At 35.0% G+C, this 19,785-nt stretch overlaps 3 protein-coding genes across 3 annotated transcripts; 1 reads left to right on the forward strand and 2 right to left on the reverse strand.

The window, feature by feature from the left end:
• The first annotated feature begins 341 nt into the window (after positions 1 to 341).
• On the forward strand, positions 342 to 5,279 carry LOC128157071 (sodium/glucose cotransporter 4-like). The gene is made up of 15 exons (XM_052819428.1): positions 342 to 631; positions 727 to 798; positions 1,011 to 1,115; positions 1,251 to 1,310; positions 1,412 to 1,516; positions 1,678 to 1,783; positions 2,303 to 2,383; positions 2,505 to 2,710; positions 2,796 to 2,931; positions 3,019 to 3,126; positions 3,358 to 3,508; positions 3,682 to 3,850; positions 4,168 to 4,383; positions 4,499 to 4,631; positions 4,756 to 5,279. Exons 1-15 carry the CDS (start codon positions 548 to 550, stop codon positions 4,986 to 4,988), a joined length of 1,965 nt encoding a protein of 654 aa, XP_052675388.1. The 5' UTR covers positions 342 to 547; the 3' UTR covers positions 4,989 to 5,279.
• Positions 5,280 to 9,246: 3,967 nt separating this feature from the next.
• LOC128156371 (uncharacterized) lies at positions 9,247 to 10,295 on the reverse strand. The gene is made up of 2 exons (XM_052818476.1): positions 10,232 to 10,295; positions 9,247 to 10,037 (listed from the first exon to the last, which is right to left on the reverse strand). Exons 1-2 carry the CDS (start codon positions 10,293 to 10,295, stop codon positions 9,406 to 9,408), a joined length of 696 nt encoding a protein of 231 aa, XP_052674436.1. The 3' UTR covers positions 9,247 to 9,405.
• A 5,656-nt stretch (positions 10,296 to 15,951) lies between these two features.
• On the reverse strand, positions 15,952 to 16,974 carry LOC128191571 (uncharacterized). Its single transcript, XM_052863701.1, has 2 exons — positions 16,931 to 16,974; positions 15,952 to 16,736 (listed from the first exon to the last, which is right to left on the reverse strand). Exons 1-2 carry the CDS (start codon positions 16,968 to 16,970, stop codon positions 16,105 to 16,107), a joined length of 672 nt encoding a protein of 223 aa, XP_052719661.1. The 5' UTR covers positions 16,971 to 16,974; the 3' UTR covers positions 15,952 to 16,104.
• Positions 16,975 to 19,785: the final 2,811 nt, after the last annotated feature.

The raw sequence follows: 19,785 nt of genomic DNA on the forward strand, positions 1-19,785 counted from the left end.
GACTGATGACAAAACATGACTAGCTTTCTAATATGCATTAATAAACACACACAATATGAATACACGTGTTCTATATTTAACTGATACTTTTGTTTCCATAACTAAAAGACACAAATTGAACAATTTCCGAACTCATAAACATGAGTTAATGATTAAGAAAATGAGTAACAATGCTTCTCGAATCACTTCAAGTACTGAATAGCCCAAGTAATACATTCTTTGGTATCTATTCAACCGCGTACATATGTAAATGCAGTGACTGCTTATATCATATAAAACACAAGGTAAACATTTCGGAGATGTCTTTCTTATCTCTCTCAACTGATTGTAAATTCATCAGATTTAAGTAGAACGTAAGCCTGCAATGAATCGCAAATCTAGGGCGATTTTTGCGCTGATTGGAGCTTCTCGCACTGCCTCTAAGATAACAGTTCCTTTACAGCAAGAAGATAAACTTTCCCCGAGTTAAACTAAACAATTAGTAAATGAGGTCAAATTCTGTGCTGGACGCTACCCTCGCTGGTTCAGTGTTAATTCGAGGCTAGTGATGGCGACCCCGGGGCTGGATCATTGGTCCGACATCGTTGTTGTTGTGATCTATTTCATTGGGGTCCTCGGAGTAGGATTATGGGTAAGCAATCTCTCTAGTTTTGCTATTTGAAAAAATAATCATTTACCAAGCATACCCCTGTTTTACCTGAACACTCACTGGTATATTTATTTCAGACTGTTTTTCGGGGAAACAGGGGGAGCGTCAACAGTTATTTTTTGGCGGGAAGGAGTTTGTCATGGTTTCCGGTAAGCATGCTACCCTTATATAGAAGTTATGAACAGTACCAGAAAAAGTGTTGCAAATTTACTGTTAAATGCACAATTTAAAAACATGATACCTCCACTTTACGCAACCTATCTTTCTAATGCATTTCTATTGAACTGCTAAAAGATAATACAGATAAATTATTTTTAGCACATGTAGCACGTATATTAACGGAATATCATTTCATCAACAGGTGGGTGCCTCCCTCTTCTCCAGCAACATCGGCAGCGAGCACTTTGTGGGGCTCGCCGGAACAGGTGCTGCGGCGGGCATCGCCATGATCTCCTATGAATGGGCGGTAATTACAGCGAGACCGTAGATATTGAGCGATAGACTGTATTAGATAAAAAGCGATAGATGCACTCAGTCTCTGAATACATTAGTAAACCGAAAATAATTTTGACTGAATTCAAAGTGTTTTCTTTAATTTCAGAGCATGCCCCTAGTCCTACTGCTTGCCTGGCTTTTTCTTCCAGTTTATATTTCGGCTGGAGTAAGTACTGAAAAAATAAATCGGTACACAATGAAAAATGAAACAACATTTGCTCAAAATGAATTCAAATTAGACATCAAAATGTATGAAATATTTCACAGGTTTATACACTGCCGGAATTCATGGAAAAGAGGCTTGGAGGACGGCGAATTCGGATATACCTCAGCGTTTTAGCCTTAATCCTGTACATTGTGACAAAATTGGCGGTAATTTCAAAATAGTCCAATGTTTACATGTATTTATCCAGTGTTCATGATCGTATAAAAGTATTGTATTTACTGTTTCATAATCGTAAGTATATTGATGACAATTGTATTTGCCTAGGTTAGAGCGTACGTTTGTAATTTAATCGTGTAATAATATGTAGGTCAGCATTTTTGCCGGGGCCCTGTTCATTCAGCTGGCATTGGGATGGAACATGTACGTCTCTATTGTGGCTCTCCTGGTCATCACAGGGATCTACACAATACTGGGTGAGATTATTTAATATATGATGTCAAAACACTTTATTCCAAATTGATAAACAGACACACCAAACTTATTCTGCCTCAACTATTTAAAACATTCTACAAATTCAATCACATCTTACTTAAAATTTTTGCTGGTGAATAGCATAATAAGATGGAACTAAATGTGTAAACGGATTTTAATGCTCGCTTAGTTTTCATTATTCTTAAATTCAGAGAATAAATCTACCTGAGTTTTCGAAATTCCAAAGATGTAGATAATTTTGATGACATATTTGTCGAAACAGTCACGAAAAGTAGTTTGATTTACTTGGTATTGGTCAATGATTTGCAGGTTCAAATTCTTGGTCATTTAATCTTTCGTCATGAAATTTTCATTTTGTTAACTTTTACTCATTAGCAAGTAATCCAATACTTCCACATTCATGACGTAAATTGGTTTCGGACTGGGCCAGGGCGCGTTCCGTTTGTCCAGTAGGCAGGTGCGTTAGACATGACCTGATATTCTACTGTTTCTTTTTTCAGGGGGGCTGAAAGCTGTGATGTATACAGACACCTTCCAAACAGTGGTCATGACGCTGGGCTCATTCGCCTTAGTAGGAATCAGTAAGAATAGTATTATATTTAATATTACTAGTAAGTTAAAAAATTACTAGTAAATTATCCATTTATTTTTTTCGCTCACCAATTCCAGCCCATTTCCTTTTAACTGAAAATTCTGCTGCAGGTTTTCATAAGATTGGTGGATATAACAACCTAAAAGAGAAATATATGGACGCAATTCCTTCCATTCGGAACCCCAACAGTACATGCGGATTTCCTCGGAGTGACGCGTTCAATATTTTTAGGGATGCCGTTACGGGAGACAACCCGTGGCCAGGACTTCTTCTGCAGTCCAGTGTTGGATGTCTTTGGTACTGGTGCTGTGATCAGGTACCGGTGACGGTCATTGAACAGAAAACCCAGCAGAGATAAACGAATGTAAAATGTTTTTAACCATTTCGCGGTATTGTTTTAGGTGATTGTTCAAAGATCTCTTGGCGCCAAGAACCTGACTCACGCAAAAGGCGGATCGATTTTGGCGGGCTACCTTAAACTTTTGCCATTGTTTATGATGATCTTTCCTGGAATGATCAGCAGGGCTCTATACCCAGGTAAGCAGGATCCGTAGGTAAATGTATGTAGTACCCGACGGTCTCTGAGTATATTCGTACAATGCTGTTTTTTACGCCGTTCTGTAGACGAGGTGGCTTGCGTCGATCCAGAGGAATGTAGAAAGGTGTGTGACAATCCTGTTGGTTGCTCAAATATCGCCTACCCCAAACTGGTTCTGGAGTTACTGCCCTATGGTAAGTTAATGAAAATTTAATATTTTTAAGGCAATTTATAAATTTGAAAAAATGTTAGTTTTATGTAAATGTGTTTTCATAAAAGAGATAAAATTAGTTACTTTTTTTTAAAAATTTTAAATCTAGAAATTGAAAATTTTGGTTTACAATTTAGCAAATATATTGATCATAACAAGTTACCTAGAGCGTACTCGGTGATCTCATCGGTAATCCATTCTTTCTTTCCCACAGGAGCCCGCGGGCTACTGATGGCCGTGATGCTGTCCGCCATCATGAGTTCTCTGACCTCGATTTTTAACAGTTCTAGCACCATCTTCACCATGGATCTCTGGCGGCGCATGCGTCCACAAGCTCACGAGCGTGAACTTCTAATTGTTGGAAGGTATCGATTTATTTGTTAAGATTTTTTCGTGAGCATGAACCCCTATCACAGAACACAAAACCTACTAACACATCTCGACAATTACCAGCAACACTCAATGGAGCTAAAAAGTACTGACTTGAAATACCGGATTGGGTATATTGAATTTCTCTCTAACTCTTGTAAATTTTCAGGATTTTCATCTTGTTCCTTTGCGCTGTCAGTATTTTATGGATCCCACTCGTTCGATCTTCACAAGGAGGCCAGCTGTTTAACTACATCCAAGCCGTGCAGGGTTACCTAGGAACACCTATAGGAGCGCTGTTTTTCCTTGCCGTCATGTGGAAAAGAATGACAGAACAAGTAAATTTTCATCTTCTGAGAGTCAAGGCCAGTCTCGCATACACCCACTGACCATGAGCCAACTCGCTTAATCTTTCTCGTTTTCGATAATAATACAACCTTCAAAAACTAAGGAATTTCATTTTCTAATTGATGGATTGAAAATAATCAATATTCATGAGGACGAGAAAATTATGAGTTGAACTACATTCAGTAACCATATGCAAGACTAGTTGTAAGTTCCCGTCACCTATAATATAGTATGAAATGGCTATAGGTGCTGAAATGCCTTACTGCATGTAACCTAGTACATGCATATCTCATTCTGTATCGCTTAGGGTGCATTCTGGGGGATAGCTATCGGTCACACCTGTGGCATCATCAGGATGGGTATAGATTTGGCGTACCCCGCTCCCGACTGCGGGGAACCCGAAACAAGACCCGGAGTTCTGTTGAACGTCCACTACACGTATTTTGGAGCGTTGATGATATGTGTTACCTCTATCGCCATTATTGTTATCAGCCTTCTTACGACGCCAAGGACCGAGGAAGAAGTGAGTGCCGTCATCGTATATATATGATATTTACTATAAATTAATGTCAATTTATCAGTTTGTTTATATATATATATGTACATTGTTTGTTGAATATTTTTATTTTTGATTCTAGCTTAAAGGAGTAACATGGTTTACAAGAACCCGAGATGATTCGTTGGAAAATAATCTGGAAATGAAGAATTCTAAAGATAATGGAGAAGAACCACAAAGTGAAGGTGTAAACAACGATGCCGAAAAGCAAAAAGGTATCCTACCTGTTTTTCATTAAACAATAATGCTCACCAAAAGAAGAAGAAATGATTTTTATGCAAAGATGCTAGTATATACCCGCTGTGTATAGTTATCTATTCTTGATAATATGTATTTTAGATGAGTCGATTGAGGTTATGGACGATACGAGCGATGACCGACCCGCGTGGAGGCGTTGGCTGGACCAGATTTGTGGGATGCCATCAAAGAGTCACAGCCAAGATGACCCTCACATTGGACCGGAAATGACGCAAAAGTACCTGAAAGAGTCGCCAAAATGGAAAAATATTTTGAATATAAACGCAGCAGTGGGTTTAATTTTGACAGCTTTTTTGTACGGGTTTTATCATTAAGACTACACATGAAGTGTAATAGCTTATTTTAAATGTTGTAAAAGATTTAATTTTATGAATATATACTGTGCCAAAGAATCAATGAGATTTCATCAGAACAAGCGGGAGTTATCCGAGTGCTTGGAACAAAAAGAAAAGAAAAGAAAGCACTCTGCAGGGAAAGTGATGGACATTCTAGACATTTTTCGCAGATTACTAGTATTCGTAAGCTTTAGTAAGCTTTTATGGTATCGTGTGTTTAAAAGAAATTCAATATCATATATTTACATCTATTAAATATTATTTCCTCTATTTCTTACGGGAACATATACTAGTAGTTAATCATAGCTCTATAGAAACAACCAGACTGAAATCTATCGATTGGTCGAAATCTACAACGGCTAAAACTGACAAGAAACTGACAGGAATAAAATGGATACGCCCTGTTTATCGATTGGTCGAAGCCACCAGCAACCTAAGAAAAATCACGGACTGCACAAAATAATCATGATGATGTCAGACTCAGTCTCACAGGAGACGATTTGGCTGTTTCTTTTAGCTAACGTACTTATGTACATTAACAGTAATTTAGTGAATTTTACTAACTTTTCATAATCAGTTTATTAATTAGTTAAAAGAAAGATGTTAATATAAATAGTAAATTGCTTTCTATGATGATTCATGCGGGTTATGAAGGTAGCGATCATTGCAGAAAAAAATTACATAACCCGCTAACGCGGGTTATGTATTTTTTCTGCAATGTCGCTACCTTCCTGTACCGAATGAATCACCAAAGAAGGCATTTTATTGTTAAAGTGTACAAATGGAACTAAAGCAACTAAATTTAATGATTGTAGTTCTAAAATAAAACATATAAAGCCAACATTTCTGCATACTTTCAATCTGTCAGTAAGCGCTAATCAGAGCAACTGTCTCGTCTCTGTTTTCGACATTTATCCTAGATGTTACTGTGAAAAAAATTATTCGTCTTGGTAATCCACAGCCACGCGACACTCATTGTCATGTGTGCATATTCTCATTCTAAACAGTACTTCTGTGTACCAAGTGTCAACCATTCTAATCTAGACATATCGTCTTTCATTCTACCTTGACAGTCGTTGTAGGCTATATGTAGTCCTAAGCTTCTATTCTGCCACGCAACGTCTGTATCAAAACAGTTTTGTCGGGATTTCTTCTTTTTCCACATTTAAGCAAGACTTAAAGGCCGCTTGGTCCGATTTTACATTAAATTTTGTGTACGCTTTCAAACGATGGTTATGCTAAGTATGTGTATAATGATTATAGACATTGCAGTAGTTTTCCCGTTCAATTAATCCATATTTCAATGGAACAAAAATGTTGAACAAAATTTGTTTAGAAAACAACCGACACAGTCTGACTTATTTATAATTTTCATTTAATTCTTTAAAGGGATTATAATTCTGCTGAGGTAAATAGGCAAAAGTCTATCATAATGATTTTCTCAGATAATGGGTTTGTATTGAAAATTATTAAATTCTGTAATAGCCAAAAAATCGGACCATGCAGTTTTAATTTCAACTAAATTAAATTAGAATCCTTCAAAAAACTAAATAATTTCACATGAGCAGCACTTTTCCCGGAATAACAAACACTTGTTATTTTTAGGAGTCTTTTAAAAGTAACCATCAAAAATCAAAACTTGAGGGAGTAATGTTGAACATCAAATATGTTAATAATTGTATTTATGTGTAGTATGCTATAATTTAATTTTATATGCTTATTTACTGTAAACTATTTGTTATGTTTATGTTTTATTAGATATGTTGCATTTCTTTCCCATGCCTTGTAGAGGTCGTCAGTCCTATTATGTAATTTCCTTCAATGGTCACTGTTCATGTCTATTTTTAGCCCAAATCCCTAGTATAAAAATCTCTGTGACCTATAATGTAATTGTAAAAAAAATTCCAATGTGTAATTCTCCCCAATTAAATTTAATAGACAATCAAATTAAACGATATGGTCACGTGTTTTGATTTGTTCAGTATCTGACCAATGAGTGCAGGTATCACAACACTATTTCTCTGAAGGTTCACGTCAAAACATGGCGGACAGAATATAGAAGCCAGTTTTTCCCTTTGATTTGAGGGTTTTTCCTAAGAGGTGGGTGCCCAATTTTTTTATGAGGTGTAAATTCAAGTATTTTGCTTCAGATGATATGCTTAAAAAAAATTGAGGAGGCCAAGAAATATTTTTAATTTTTTTTCATACAGAGTGGGGTGATTTGGCTCCAGGCATGGTTTTCAAGCACCTGCTTGACTTGGATGTAAACAAAGTCTCACGCCTTTGTGGATGGGTAGGTATTTTTTGGTACTGAAATGTACAGTAAGAATAGTACTTTAACATGTGAAAGGGAAAAGTCTGGGAAGTTTGTTGTACCTGAGTGAGAGCAGTCTAAAGGTGAGTGGGTTTAGTAAGATTATAGAGGGGAATTTAATAGTGTTGTGCAACCTGAAGGGTCATTCTGTCTTCATCTCTGAGAGTGTTAGCACGAGTAATGATTTGATACAGTAAGTTTTGAAACGCAGTTTCTAGTTTTTTGCTGTATGCTATATCGCATGATTACTATTGTATGCAATCAGGAACAAATAATCTGTCAAGAGATTAAAGTATCGTTTAGAGGAAAAGGCGGTTTGAGATTAAGCAAGTATGTCTTCAGAGCGGAGAATCTGAATTTGGACTCGATTGCCGACACGCCCCCCGATGTGGTGTTTTTAGATTCATTGGAGAAAATGATATCTGTGGAAGTACAAACAGTGGGAAATGAGCTCGCGATATTATTTCTATTGGACAATATTGTTTAAGAGATGGTGTTGGAGTTAAGATAGTGATAGTAGGCCGATTAATTCGCCGAATCAGGGACGTATAGTACGTATAGTATATACGTCCATGGCCGAATGCAGTTTGCATCATGTCAACATTTTAACGTCTTTGTTGTTCAGACTAATGCACATTTGAAAGGTTTTGCCGAAGCCCTTTGAGGTATTTATTTATGGGGACATCGGGGATTTCGCAAGCCCTCATATTTTGATTCTGGAAAACGTGTAAATGTCGGAACCAAAGACAGTCTACGCTTCGACACATATTTCGACTCCAGTTTCCCTGAATTTTCGTAACATACCTATTATTTCTACATTTTGAACATAAATGCATGCCTGTCAACTTCTCAAAAGAGAATAGCCCGGATGGTGTCCATCTGCTGTGTACCCCTGTCGAGGACCAGCCCATGACAAAGTTTTGCCGCAGAATTAGGAACGCGGTGATCTTGCACTCAAAAGTTTTGAGGCCAGTATGATTTTACATCTCATTTTGTAGCATATTTTATTTTTGAGGTGCCATCTTTTTGCTGGTTTGTATATATTGTATTTAATTTTGAACAAAATATTGTTTTTCTGTAATTTAAGGGGATCAGCATATTGATAAATTATTTAACATTTTGTGCGAACAGTTTTGGGGTCTGATCCCCTATTTTGTTGTTTATCATTTTTAACAAATGACACAATTCATTATGCACAAGTGTTGATTGCATTAATCAGACAGCAAAACAGAGCTGCGGTGAGGTTGTGCAGCATGAGAAAAACATAAATAATAATGCGCTAACTCGATCAACGCAACGATTAGAAAAGGAACACGTAAATTAAAGGTGTTTAGTATCCTCAGACACCGAATCACCTTTGCCTATAAATTTTCAAGCATAATTTATACATTTTATTTAGCACTTGGCAACTTAAAGCCAATTTTTCTTTTCAATTAACCAACCCTTTTACGTATGTTTGGTAAAATCAAACAGTTGTTGCTTTATTGAACTTACTTCAGCCCCCCTCCTCGTTGCTACGCGCCCGTTTGCTTTTTTAAAATGCGTGTTACTACTATATTGTCATATTTAAGTGTTTGGAACTAACCCTGAAGTATAAAACCTTTACATGTACATAAAAATAAAATTATTTGATATCAACCTCTTGGTTCAGAGGATATTCATTCAATAGTATGAAAAAACCCCGAAGATTTCCTCTTTGAAACTTGTCAGGTTTCAGTACACGGCTAAAAATAAGAGGTGTACGGAGATTTTTTTTCATTTCTAAAATGATGAAGGTACCCGGATGATAAAGTTGGAAAAATTGTGCAGGTATTCCAAGTGACTTCCGAATGTAAAAGATGAATTTTTCGAGGAAAAAATGATAATGTGGGAAGAAAGTTTTCCCTTTCATCGATTTTTATTGCACTTCTTTGACGGGTTTGTGTATTTTTATTAAAATAAGTCAAAATGTACAGCATATGAAAGTTTCAATCAATGAAATGACAAAAAATTATAGTGATAAATATTAAACGTTGCCAGAATTTATAAGTTATAACATTTTTTGGAGTGATTCATTGGATAATTTTATAACCCAGTAACGTGTTATAAGGAATCTGTATTATTCACTCGATGTCGAGTTTTCCTCTTTTGCGCCCACAATACCAAAAAGATGAGAGCGCCAGTAATCAGGAGCAACGTCGCCAGTCCCGCCCCAATGTACACATACGTCATCGTGTCGATCAACGCCTGTGGCTGTGTACTTCTGCTTTGTTGGGAGTTTGAAGCGATCGCCGTTACAACTGTCAATGAAGGTTGGTGAATGGTTGAGGATGTTGCCAAACTTGCAAGAGGATATCCACATCTATTGGGCGAGCGTAATCGTCGAGAACGTCTCTTTGTTCTTCTCCAGCGAAAAGATTTAAGAATTGAAACTCTTTTACTGTCAGTAAATGGCAAACCATATTCATCCGTTTTTGGTATCAATATAGGATTGCCGGGCATATCCGTTTGAGGTCTTGGAGTAGGAGTATTTTGAGTTTGTGGAGGAGGAATCATTTGAGGTTGTGGAGTAGGACACCCAAACCTATCAGTAAATGACTGACGCTCTTTTAAATGAAATACGACATTTTTGCTGATCTTTGCTGGTCCTGCGCCATTGAGAAATGACCTTGGTTTAGGCCAATGCTTTGCCTTCCATAATTTGACAGGCGTTATGATTCCTTGAACCGGTTGAACTGAAAAAGGGAAAGACATACTACTGGCTAAAGCTAGTATTGGTGCACCATACTACATGTAGTAATAAAAAATAATTTGGTTTATTTTTCTTCAAATTTTACATACTTGTTGTGCAAAATACCCCGATTTTTATGCAGGAAAACAAAGATATAGGCCTAATAAACTCTGACAATGCATGTATATGTATACTTACATTCTAAAAGAATTGCAAAAATCAAAACTCCAGGAAACATCACCGTATCTGAAGCATAAGCCATTAGTTAGTCGATTTTAAAAAAATAATAGTTGTTTAAATTTGTAAAGTAAAATAATGTATATATGTAACTTTGGAACAATTCCCAAAAATAAAATGAAAATGCAATTCACAAACTTTATCTTTAATCATAAAAGATTGCCTAAATACTGACCTTTCATGTTTTATTTTTGTCAAGAAGAGTCAAGCAACAGTAACTCAAAAACACTTAAGTGCGCTTTTTATACTTTCTAGTGTAGGGCGGATAGATATCTGAAAGACATTTGTTATTCTTTTTATTCATCGTGTTCAACCAATAGTAAAGTATGGGTTGAAACTTTTCCTAATTTCTGTTATTTTGGACGAAGTTTGCTTTAAAACCGTCTGATAAAGAAAATGTCAACCGTGTCTGCAACTTTTTAGAAATAATTAGTTTATGTAGGGATGGATAAGATATCACTCAATGCCTTTTTTGTAGACGATTGTACCAACAGTCAAAAGACACTTGACATTTTTGAATAGATATAACTTGATAGTTGTAAACACGTAGTCGTTTTTGATTGGTTAAAACATCTGTATGAAAAAGGTGCGAAATTAGATTTAAAAAATACAAAGAAATTGGTTATAATTGTATCAGCGATAATGTTAATCGCTTGATAACTTTTGTTCAAACACAAGTTGATTTCCTGTTCAAAACAGGGGAAGATAGTCTTTCTTGCTGTCCTTCCGCCTGTATGTCGGCCATTCTGTCCAAACTTGGTTTTGAAGAATTTTTTCCGTTATTCCGTTTGGAGAATTGATTTGAAACTTTTTTGTTTTTTGTACGGGTTTTATCATTTAGACTAGACATGAAGTGTAATAGCTTATTTTCGATGTTGTAATATATATATATATATATATATATATATATATATATATATATATATATATATATATATATATATATATATATATATATATATATATATATATATATACACACACACACATACACACACACACACACTGTGCCAAAGAATCAATGAGATTTCATCAGAACAGTCGGTAGTTATCCGAGTGCTTGGAACAAAACAAAACCAAAAAAAAAAAAAAAAAAAAAAAAAATAAAATAAAATAAAGAAAGCACTCTGCATGGAAAGTGATGGACAATTCAAGACATTTTTGTGGATTACTAGTATCCGTAATAAAGCCTTTATGTATCGTGTGTTGAAAAGAAATCTAATATCATGTTTTCAAATGGAACTAAAGCAACTAAATTTAATGATTGTTGTTCTAAAATAAAACAAGTAAAGCCAACATTTCTGCATACTTTCAATCTGTCAGTAAGCGCTAGTCATAGCAACTGCAACTATCTCGTCTCTTTGTTTGACATTTCTCTTAGATGTTATTGTGTAAAAATTTATTCGTCTTGGTAATCCACAGCCACGCGGCACTCACTGTCATGTGCATATTCTCATTCTAAACAGTACTTTTGTGTACCAAGTGTCAACCATTCTAATCTAGACCTATCGTCTTTCATTCTACCTTAACAGTCGTTGTAGGCTATATGTAGTCCTAAGCTTCTATTCTGCCACGCAACGTCTGTATCAAAACAGTTTTGTCAGGATTTCGTATCTTTCCACATTTAGCAAGACTTATAAGCCGCTTGCTCTGATTTTACATTAAATTTTGTGTGCGCTTTTAAACGATGGTTATGCTAAGTATGTGTATAATAATTATAGACATTGCAGTAGTTTTCCCGTTCAATTAAACCATATTTCAATGGAACAAAAATGTTGTACAAAATTTGTTTAGAAAACAACCGACACAGCCTGACTTATTTATAATTTTCATTAATTCTTTAAAAGGAATATAATTCTGCTGAGGTATATAGGCAAAAGTCTATCAAAATAATTTTCTCAGATAATGGGTTTGTAAAGAAAAAAATTTAATTCTGTAATAGCCAAAAAATCGGACCATGCAGTTTTAATTTCAACTAAATTAAATTAGAATCCTTCAAATAAGTTACAGAATAATTTCACATACGGAGCACTTTTCCCGGTTTTTATATTTTTAAGAGTCTTTTAAAAGTAACCATCAAAAATCAAAACTTGAGGGAGTAATGTTGAACAACAAATATGTTAATAATTTTATTTATGTGTAGAATGCTATAATTGTATATGCTTATTTACTGTATTTGTTATGTTTATGTTTGATTAGAAATGTTGCATTTCTTTCCCATGCCTTGTAGAGGTCATTAGTCCTATTATGTAATTTCCTTCAATGGTCACTGTTCATGTCTATTTTTAGCCCAAATCCCCAGTATAAAAATCTCTGTGACCTATTATATCATTGTAAAAAAATTCCAAGGTGTAATTCTCCCCAATTTAATTTAAAAGCCAATCAAATTAAACGATATGGTCACGTGTTTTGATGCGATCAGTATCTGACCAATGAGTGTAGGGCCATTCTGTCTTCATCTCTGAGAGTGTTAGCACGAGTAATGATTTGATACAGTAAGTTTTGAAACGCAGTTTCTAGTTTTTGCTGTATGCTATATCGCATGATTACTATTGTATGCAATCAGGAACAAATAATCTGTCAAGAGATTAAAGTATCGTTTAGAGGAAAAGGCGGTTTGAGATTAAGCAAGTGTGTCTTCAGAGCGGAGAATCTGAATTTGGACTCGATTCCCGATGTGGTGGTTTTAGATTCATTGGAGAAAATGATATCTGTGGAAGTACAAGCAGTGGGAAATGAGCTCGCAATATTATTTCTGTTGAACAATATTGTTTAAGAGATGGTGTTGGAGTTAAGATAGTGATAGTAGGCCGATTAATTCGCCGAATCAGGGACGTATAGTACGTATAGTATATACGTCCATGGCCGAATGCAGTTTGCATCATGTCAACATTTTAACGTCTTTGTTGTTCAGACTAATGCACATTTGAAAGGTTTTGCCGAAGCCCTTTGAGGTATTTATTTATGGGGACATCGGGGATTCTGGAAGGACTTGCATCGCAAGCCCTCACATTTTGTTTCTGGAAAACGTGTAAATGTCGGAACCAAAGACGGTCTACGCTTCGACCCATATTTCGACTCCAGTTTCCCTGAATTTTCGTAACAGACCTATCATTTCTACATGTCGAACATAAATGCTTCCATATATCACAAACAAATCAACACTAGCCCGCTGTTAAATCATTTTCTCTTCTTCTAAATTCCGGGTTAAAATTATGAGATCCCTTGGTATAGGTGGTTAAAAAAGTAGAATACTTAGAGTCGGATAAAACGGAAAATCTGATTGTAGACTTTAAGATTAAAGGTATTTTTCTTATAATTTAAAGAGGTACAAAGAATGGTTTTACAATTAAAGAAAATTTAAAAGAATACCTACAATTAGATAAGCATCTGTGTCACACAAGGCAATTAAAACCCTTTATTTTAATCTTTCTTGTATGCTACATATGTATATTAATCAATGTTCGTTTTTGAGGCGCATCGCTATCAGCGATGTAGCCTCATTGCTGTCAGCTCACTTCTCTCGGCTTATATACAAGCGGCGTCATAGAACTCAAGTATCAATGCGCCAATAAATATATAGTGCCGTTCTGATTGTTACGTATTTTCAACCAGGAACATATATTCAGTATTCGTTTTAAAAATATCAACAAATCATTATAACAGATATCTCCTTTACACATTGAAAAAACATCAACATCAATGAAAGAACAAAACAAAGATTAATACGCAGATGAGATAGACTGGCAATGCCTGAAATGCTATGTACGCAAGATAGGGACAGAGGACTAGTCAACCGATGAGATAACTTGCATAACATCAGTTCGTACTTCAATTTAAAAGCGATGACGTTAATTGTTGGAATATCGGAGGTAAAAAAATTTGTAATAATTTCGTATATAAAATATTTATATTAAAATGAGAGTAAGTTGCTGTCTTCCTATAGCTAGGAACAGATTTCGTATTTTATCACTTGATAAAACGAATAAGACGATGTCCAACTGAATGAGGAAAAGCGCGCCACCTTCCCCATTGTAGAATGGCGATATTTAACAACTTTTAGTGATGTTTTTAGCTTCCTTCAATGCGATGCGCCGCTCAGGCCTTCAGGCCTTTGATAAATGTTTAAAAACAGATGTTCATGTAGAGCAAAGTTTGTCACCATAAGAGATGGTTAAAAAGGGAAGAAATACCACTTCGTAATTTTGTGACTCAGTATTTGTTTGAGCATGTTAAGATTAAGTTGATTCAGTTACGTTTTCGACAATGTTGTCTTAAATATGTTTCCAATTTTATCCGAAACACAAACATTTGATCTGCGCTAACCTAGATAAACAATGTGATACACAAAATTTAAATCCGAGATGTAGAAGTTGCGAAAATGATTTAACAGCGGGTTAGTGTTGATTTTTTGTGATATATGGATGCAATAATGTTTAAAATGTAGAAATAGTAGGTCTGTAACAAAAATTTAGGGAAACTGGAGTCGAAACATGGGTCGAAGCGTAGTCCGTCTTTGGTTCCGACATTTACACGTTTTCCAGAATCAAAATATGAGGGCTTGCGAAGAGAAGTGGATGTACTATGTAGGCTTTGTCTGTGAACTTCTCAAAAGAGAATAGCCCGGATGATGTCCATCTGCTGTGTACCCCTGTCGATGATCAGCCCATGACGAAGTTTTGCCGCAGCATTAGGAATGCGGTGATCCTGCACTCAAAAGTTTTGAGGCCAGTAAGATTTTACATCTCATTTTGTGGCATATTTTATTTTTGAGGTGCCACCTTTTTGCTGGTTTGTATATATTGTATATAATTTTGAACAAAATATTGTTTTTCTGTAATTTAAGGGGATCAGCATATTGATAAGTTATTTAACATTTTGTGTGAACAGTTTTGGGGTCTGATCCCCTACTCTGTTGTTTATCATTTTTTAATAAATGACATAATTCATTATGCACAAGTGTTGATTGCATTTATCAGACAGCAAAACAGAGCTGTGGTGAGGTTGTGGAGCATGAGAAAACATAAATAATATTGCGCTAACTCGATCAACGCAAGGATCAGAAAAAGAACACGTAAATTAAAGGTGTTTAGTGTCCACAGACACCGAATCACCTTTGCCAGCATAATTTATATATTTTATTTAGCACTTGGCAACTTAAAGCCAATTTTTCTTTTCAATTAACCAACCCTTTTACGTATGTTTGGTAAAATCAAACAGTTGTTGCTTTATTGAACTTACTTCAGCCCCCCTCCTCGTTGCTACGCGCCCGTTTGCTTTTTTAAAATGTGTGTTACTACTATATTGTCATATTTTAGTGTTTGGAACTAACCCTGAATATAAAACCTTTACATGTACGTAAAAATAAAATTATTCGATATCAACCTCTTGGTTCAGAGGATATTCATTCAATAGTATGAAAAAACCCCGAAGATTTCCTCTTTGAAACTTGTCAGGTTTCAGTACACGGCTAAAAATAAGAGGTGTACGGAGATTTTTTTTTCATTGCTAAAATTATGAAGGTGCCCGTCCCGGATGATAAAGTTGGTAAAATTGTGCAGGTATTCCGAGTGCCTTCCGAATGTAAAAGATGAATTTTTCAAGGAAAAAATGATAATGTGGGAAGAAAGTTTTCCCTTTCATCGATTTCAATTGCACTTCTTTGACGGGTTTGTGTATTTTTATTAAAATAAGTCAAAATGTACAGCATATGAAAGTTTCAATCAATGAAATGACAAAAAATTATAGTGATAAATATTAAACGTTGCCAGAATTTATAAGTTATAACAATTTTTGGAGTGATTCATTGGATAATTTTATAACCCAGTAACGTGTTATAAATAATCTGTATTATTCACTCGATGTCGAGTTTTCCTCTTTTGCGCCCACAATATCAAAAAGATGAGAGCGCCAATAATCAGGAGCAACGTCGCCAGTCCCGTCCCAATGTACACATACGTCATCGTGTCGATCAACGCCTGTGGCTGTGTACTTCTGCTTTGTTGGGAGTTTGAAGCGATCGCCGTTACAACTGTCAATGAAGGTTGGTGAATGGTTGAGGATGTTGCCAAACTTGCAAGAGGATATCCACATCTATTGGGCGAGCGTAATCGTCGAGAACGTCTCTTTGTTCTTCTCCAGCGAAAAGATTTAAGAATTGAAACTCTTTTACTGTCAGTAAATGGCGAACCATATTCATCCGTTTTTGGTATCAATATAGGATTGCCGATCATGTCCGTTTGAGGTTTTGGAGTAGGAGTATTTTGAGTTTGTGGAGGAGGAATCATTTGAGGTTGTGGAGTAGGACACCCAAACCTATCAGTAAATGACTGACGCTCTTTTAAATGAAAAACGACGTTTTTGCTGATCTTTGCTGGTCCTGCGCCATTGAGAAATGACCTTGGTTTAGGCCAATGCTTTGCCTTCCATAATTTGACAGGCGTTATGATTCCTTGAACCGGTTGAACTGAAAAAGGGAAAGACATACTACAAGCTAAAGCTAATATTGGTGCACCATACAACATGTAGTAATAAAAAATAATTTGGTTTATTTTTCTTCAAATTTTACATACTTGTTGTGCCCAAAAAAACGATTTTTATGCAGGAAAACAAAGATATAGGCCTAATAAACTATGACAATGCATGTATATGTATACTTACATTCTAAAAGAATTGCAAAAATCAAAACTCCAAGAAACATCACTGTATCTGAAGCATAAGCCATTAGTTAGTCGATTTTTTTTACATAATTATTGTTTAAATTTGTAAAGTAAAAAATGTATATATGTAACTTTGGTACAATTCCTAAAAATAAAATAAAAATGCAAGTCGCAAACTTAACGTTAAATCATAAAACTTTGTCTAGATACTGACCTTTCATGTTTTATTTTTCTCAGGAAGAGTCCAGGAACAGTAACTCAAACACACATAATTGCGGTTTTTATAACTTTCGAGTGTGGGCGGATACATATTTATCTGCAAGACATTTGTTATTTTTTATTGATCGGATTCAGCCAATAGTAGCATGAGCAGAAATCTTTCCTGTTTTTTTGTTATTTTGGACGAAGTTTGCTTTAAAACCGTCTGATAAAGAAAATGTCGACCATGTCCGCAACATTTTTAAAATAATTAGTTTGTGTAAGGATGGATAAGATATCACTTAATGCCTTTTTTGTAGAAGATTGTACCAACAGTGAAAGGACACTTGATATTTTTTTGAATAGATATAACTGGACAGTTGTAAACACGTAGCCGTTTATGATTGGTTAAAACGTCTGCATGGAAAAGGTGCGAAATTAGATTTGAAATATACAAAGATAGTGGTTATTACTGTATCAGCGATAATGTTAATCGCTTGATAACTTTTTCTTTAAATACAAGTTGATTTCCTGTTCATTTGAATTTGGATTTGAAACTTGTCGTGCAGGTTTATAATGAAAAACTACAGACACAGTTCGAGTTTTGTTATAACTAATTTACAGATAATGAGGGTTTTAATCTTAAACAACTCGATTTTTTTCCTAACTTATTTGAATTTGGATTTGAAACTTGTCGTGCAGGTTTATAATGAAAACTACAGACACAGTTCGAGTTTTGTTATAACTAAATATAACAGATAATGAGGGTTTTAATCTTAAACAACTCGATTTTTTTCCTAACTGGGTTTGTCAATGCTTATCAATGCTTATCGCGAACGCCTATCGTTTGACGGTGCATTATTGTAAACGTAACAAGAGGCCCATGGGCCACATCATCGCTCACCTGAACAACAGTTCCTTTTATCATTTTATATCAGTTTTTTAAACATTTCACCAATATAATTCTATGTTAAATTTAAACACCTCTTGGGACCCAAATATTAGTTCAGGGGTTACAAATTTAATAATTTAGAATCTAAATAATTTTAGGATACTTGCATTGTAATTTCACAAATTGTAGCTTTGTAGTTCTTGAGAAGATTTTAAAACATTTTTCATATATGTCTATGTTACACTTTGAACCCCTCTTATGGCCCAAGTATTGGTCCGGGGGGTCACGGATTTAACAATTTACAATATACATTATTTGAGGATTCTTGCATAGTAAGATCACAAATTGGAGCATTGTAGTTCTCGAGAAAAAGATTTTTAAACATTTTTCCTTTATATTTTTATGTTAAATTTGAACTCCTCTTGGGACCTCAGTATTGATTCGGCGGTCACGATTTTAACAATTCACAATCTTCACTATATATGTACAAGCTTTAAGGTGAATATTGGAATTTCTGGTGCAATGGTTCTTACGAAGAAGACTTTTAAAGACATGCACCATATTTTCACATTTTATCTTCCCTCTAAAAAGGGATTTGCTTTTTATTTTAACAGTTTAGAATTTCCTTCCCATAAAAATGCTTTATACCAAGTTTGATTTAGTTTGGTAAATTGGTTCTTGAGAAGAAGTAATCAAGTAAAAAATGTGTAAAGTTTACAGACAGACGGATGGACAACAGTTGACCAGAAAAGCTCACTTGAACCTTCGGTTCAGGTGAGCTAAAACCACTGTTATATTAATGATTCTAAACTATTTGCCTTTCTCAAACGTAAATATAAGTAATGAACAGCATTGTTAAAAGGTTCACCGGGATATACTTACATTAAGTGTATATTTCCCCTTATGTTTGCATTGGAAATCTGCTACGTTCAATTTTCTACGAATACACTCTGATAATTCATGCGCCATTGGTAGTTCGCTTCCGCGACTAAAAATATAGTGCCAGAAACTTTGTCGAGAAAAATTGTTTTATTTAGGAGTAGATATTTTAAAGATTATTTTTCAAAAGTACATATCAAATTGGTTATGAATGGTTAAACGTTTCATTAATCTTACAGAACTAAATATACTCAAAACTCGTGAAGACGTTTATAAAATAGCATGTTAATCAGATATTGGTAGTTAATATGGCACATTGTACACATATATTTCAAAAAATATTGCTTAATATATTTATATTCAAACTGGTGTTTATTTTTATGAAATATATATGTATTGTCGTTGTAAAGCCATTATATACGCTCTCAGTCAGGATATGAAACATACATGGAACAGCCATATTAAAATGTTATTTTATAAACGTCTTACATTTAACATTAAATAACCGATTTGATATGTGCTTTTGAAAAATAATCATATAATTATATCTATATTCTTACGGAAACATATAGTTAATTCATAACACTATAGAAAGAGCCAGACTGAAATCTGCACGCCCCGTTTATCGATTGGTCGAAATCTACAACGGCTGAAACTGACAAGATACTGACAGGAATAAAATGGACACGCCCTGTTTATCGATTGGTCGAAGCCACCAGCAACCTAAGAAAAATCACGGACTGCACAAAATAATCATGATGATGTCAGACTCAAAGTCTCACTGGAGACGATTTGGCTGTTTCTTTTAGCTCTTATGTACGTTAACAGTAATTTAGTGAATTTTACTAACTTTTCATAATCAATTTATTAATTAGTTTAAAAAAAGA

The sequence above is a fragment of the Crassostrea angulata genome, chromosome 7, assembly GCF_025612915.1.
Source record: "Crassostrea angulata isolate pt1a10 chromosome 7, ASM2561291v2, whole genome shotgun sequence".
Classification (NCBI taxonomy): domain Eukaryota; kingdom Metazoa; phylum Mollusca; class Bivalvia; order Ostreida; family Ostreidae; genus Magallana; species Magallana angulata.